At 55.0% G+C, this 3419-nt stretch overlaps 1 protein-coding gene across 2 annotated transcripts in view; it reads left to right on the top strand.

Annotated features, from left to right (window-relative positions):
* The window catches only part of LOC103253710 (IQ motif and SEC7 domain-containing protein 2), an 88252-nt gene that overhangs the window by 82742 nt on the left and 2091 nt on the right, over window positions 1-3419 (top strand). The window contains exons 12-15 of one of the 2 annotated variants that reach the window (XM_021709356.1): window positions 134-295; window positions 1866-2039; window positions 2531-2580; window positions 3178-3419. The exon at window positions 3178-3419 is cut by the window's right edge and continues 2091 nt beyond it. In XM_021709356.1, the coding sequence (XP_021565031.1) occupies window positions 134-295; window positions 1866-2039; window positions 2531-2580; window positions 3178-3419 (628 nt within the window). The remainder of the gene's footprint in view (window positions 1-133; window positions 296-1865; window positions 2040-2530; window positions 2581-3177) is intronic. The other variant, XM_021709357.1, reaches the window with a different exon arrangement.

The raw sequence follows: 3419 nt of genomic DNA, 5'->3' as shown, positions 1-3419 counted from the left end.
GGAGGAGGGGGGGGGGGGGGGAGGGAAAGAGGGAGAGGGAAGGAGGAAGGAAAAATTATTTCTTGTATGGGCCATCTTGCATCAATCCCAACAGAGGCGCCCGACCTCCCCTTTTCTCTCCCTATCCCCACAGATTACCAGTTTGGAATCAAATTGCTGTCCGCAGTACCTGGCGGAGAGCGAAAAGTCCTCATCATCTTCAATGCCCCCAGCCTCCAGGACCGGCTGCGCTTCACATCCGACCTGCGGGAGTCCATCGCGGAGGTGCAGGAGATGGAGAAATACCGTGTGGAGTGTGAGTAGCCCAGCCATGTATCCTTTCCCCCTCCTGATACAGCGCCCTGAAGAAGCTAAGAATCCTGTCCTCTGAGTTGAGGGTTAGCGTGTCCAACCTTCCTACCCTCATTCCACGAACTCTTCAGCCTCTGCCTGATTACCTTCAGAGACAATACCTCATTACCTCCCAACTCCAGGTTATTATCCCAAGCCCTAATTATGAGCCATTCCTATTAGTGAAAGGCAGCAGGGAGAAGAATTAGGATATTGGAGGTAGGACTCTGGTTTTAGATCCCAGGAATGCTACTTATTATCTTGGTAAACTGGGGCAAGTTACCTAATCCGCCAAGCCCCAGTTTCTCCCGATACGAAATTGGGATAATGAAATCTCCTTCACAGAGCTGTGGAAATGAAATGAGGTGAGGTAGCTGAAGTATCCTAATACATCATAGGTGTTGAAAAAAATCTTCCTCATCCCATCCTCTCCTCTCTCCACATATCAGTTCCTGAACTGAGTCCAGTGGCCCATCCTCCCAGTCCCCAGGGGTGATACCAAGTCATTTTGATCATATATTATAATGGAAAATAGTGATTACACCACCTTCCTTCCGATGCCCTCCAAGTTTTCTCTTCTCCAGGCTAAGCAGTCACAGTTAAGTAACATGGTGTTAAGGAGAAAGAGGCAGGCAGACAGAGTGAGAGAGAGACGAGGCGGCGGACAGCTCCTTGGTGAGGCCTTCATAGTTCCAGGGTTTACTCTACTCCTCAGTAAGGCAGGGTCAGAAGTTTCAGTTCACCAGATCCCTTGAGACCCAGGGGGATATCTAGAGAGAGGAATTAGCATAAGATGAGGGGAGGGCAATAGACAAGTGTTTCCATGACTTCCATGGCAAGCTAGGGCTATAAGGAGGCCAGGAGAGCCCAGGATCTAGAATCAGGCAGACCTGCTTCCAGAATGTCTAGCCTCACCATTTCCAGCTATATGACCCTGGGCAACTTCTAAGACTTCTTCGGAGTCTTGTTTTCTTCTTCTGCACAATGTGGATGCTAATACTGACCTCAGAACTGTTATGAGGATTGAGAGAGATCAAGTATGTGCAGCGCCCAGCATACTGCCTGGCATATTGTAGAGGATTTAATTCCTGTCAGTTTCCTGTTCCTGCCCTTCCAGGAGGTCCTCCGCTCTAGAGCAAGGTATCTGCAAACTGAGAACTCTAGAAAGATTGCCCTTTGCCATAACCTAGAAGCACCTTTCTGTCCTTACTGTGAACCATCTGCAGTGAAGCTCTTCTTTGAAGGGCAGGGGTGCTTTGGGAGACCTGACTGCAATAGGGCAGGGGATAGGAAAAGTAAGAAGGGAAAACTGAGCAGGAAGAGAGGGTGTGAAGACAGGCTGGCCACTGAGGGAGCTTCAGTAATGAAGCTGCAGTTTGCGGGAAACAAGTGCTGTCCAGGAGGCAAAACCAGAGGCCTGGGGGACAGAGAGAGGGAAGAGGAAGAAGGAGGACCCATGGAGGACTGGGATCAGCCAGGTGGGCTCTCACTTCTTTTCCTGATCTTTGCTCCCTGTCTCCCCGACTGCCACCCAGCGGAGCTGGAGAAGCAGAAAGGTATGATGCGGCCTAACACCTCACAGCCTGGAGGGGCCAAGGACTCAGTGAATGGGACGCTGGCCCGCAGTAGCCTGGAGGATACTTATGGGGCAGGCGATGGGCTCAAACGGGGCGCACTCAGCAGTTCCCTGCGAGACCTCTCTGATGCAGGTAAGTTTTCCGGGCCCCTGCCTTGGCTGGGGAGATGTGGGACCGGGTGTCCTCTTTGCCTCCTGTCACTGGCCACCAGACTTCCCTCCACCTGCCACACATGCACACACCCTGCCTTCACCCAGAGCCCTGGACACTATGCTGCAAGGGGCCTGGGAGCCAGGTCAGAGCAGGTGGAGCCCAGCATTTGGGCCAGGGAGTGCGAAGTGGGGCCACAGTCTTGGCCCCTCTCTCTCGCCACTCCACCTTTACTCCTCTTCTCCCTCTTCTGTCTCTCCTATACCACCTCTCCTCCTTCTCCATCTTTTCCTCCTCTCTCTCCTCCTTCTCCACCTCTCTTCCTCCCCACCTCCCCCTCTTCGATGGGGGAAAGGGATAATGGGGTGTCTGTCCCCGGGAGGGGCCCAGGCCTGGTGCCCAGCTCTGGAGCCCAGCAGGGTGGGGAGGGGGGGTTGCTGCTCTGACGCTAGGCTCCTTGCTTGTGGGTGCAGGGAAGCGGGGGCGGCGTAACAGCGTGGGATCGCTGGACAGCACCATCGAAGTAAGTGCCAGCTCCTGCCCCACTCGTCCTCTGCATGAGCCCTGCCCTGGCCATGGAGCCCCAGAGGAGGAGGGGACCTGTTGCTCCTCCCTCTTCCCTGCTGGGAACTGTGTGGCTGCCTCTCCCAGCCAACCACTCTCTCCATCTGTCCTCAACTCTGTCTGTCCTCATTCTGCCTGTCTCTCAGTCTGTCTTCCACTCTCCCGTGCCCCGTCTCAACCCAAGGGCCAACTCTGAGTAGGGATGCCCTTGGAGTTGAGTCACGAGAAGCTCTTACCTCCAAGTCCTGCTTTTTGACCCTGAGCGAGTCACTCTGCCTCTCTGGGCTTAACATTTTCCCTGCCTGCAAAATGGGGATGAGGAGGAGGTACTGCTAATTCCTCTCCCAGCTGAGGCTCAACTGAGATAGTGGATGTGACAGCTGAACTTTGCGAGCTGGGGAGCTCCACGTACAAGTACAGGACTGTTATTTGGTTTTTATTATGACTTGGGGGTCGCTGTTTCCCCAGCTCCAGCCCTCAGGAACCGGGGTGGAGCTTAGGGTTTGGGGGTTTAGGACGTCTAGACTGGCCTGACTTCCCCCCTCCCCCCTTCCAGGGGTCTGTTATTAGCAGTCCACGCCCTCACCAGAGGATGCCCCCTCCGCCCCCACCCCCGCCGCCAGAGGAGTACAAGAGCCAGAGGCCCGTCTCCAACTCCTCATCCTTCCTGGGCTCCCTGTTTGGAAGCAAGCGGGGCAAGGGGCCCTTCCAGATGCCACCGCCGCCAACAGGCCAGGCCTCTGCCTCCTCTTCATCTGCTTCTTCCACCCACCACCACCACCACCACCACCACCACGG

This window comes from Carlito syrichta, unplaced genomic scaffold, assembly GCF_000164805.1.
Source record: "Carlito syrichta isolate Samal-C Ts95f unplaced genomic scaffold, Tarsius_syrichta-2.0.1 Scaffold67773, whole genome shotgun sequence".
NCBI lineage: Eukaryota > Metazoa > Chordata > Mammalia > Primates > Tarsiidae > Carlito > Carlito syrichta.
The sequence above is the reverse complement of the archived record's forward strand: the minus strand, read 5'-3'. Positions and strand labels throughout refer to the sequence as shown.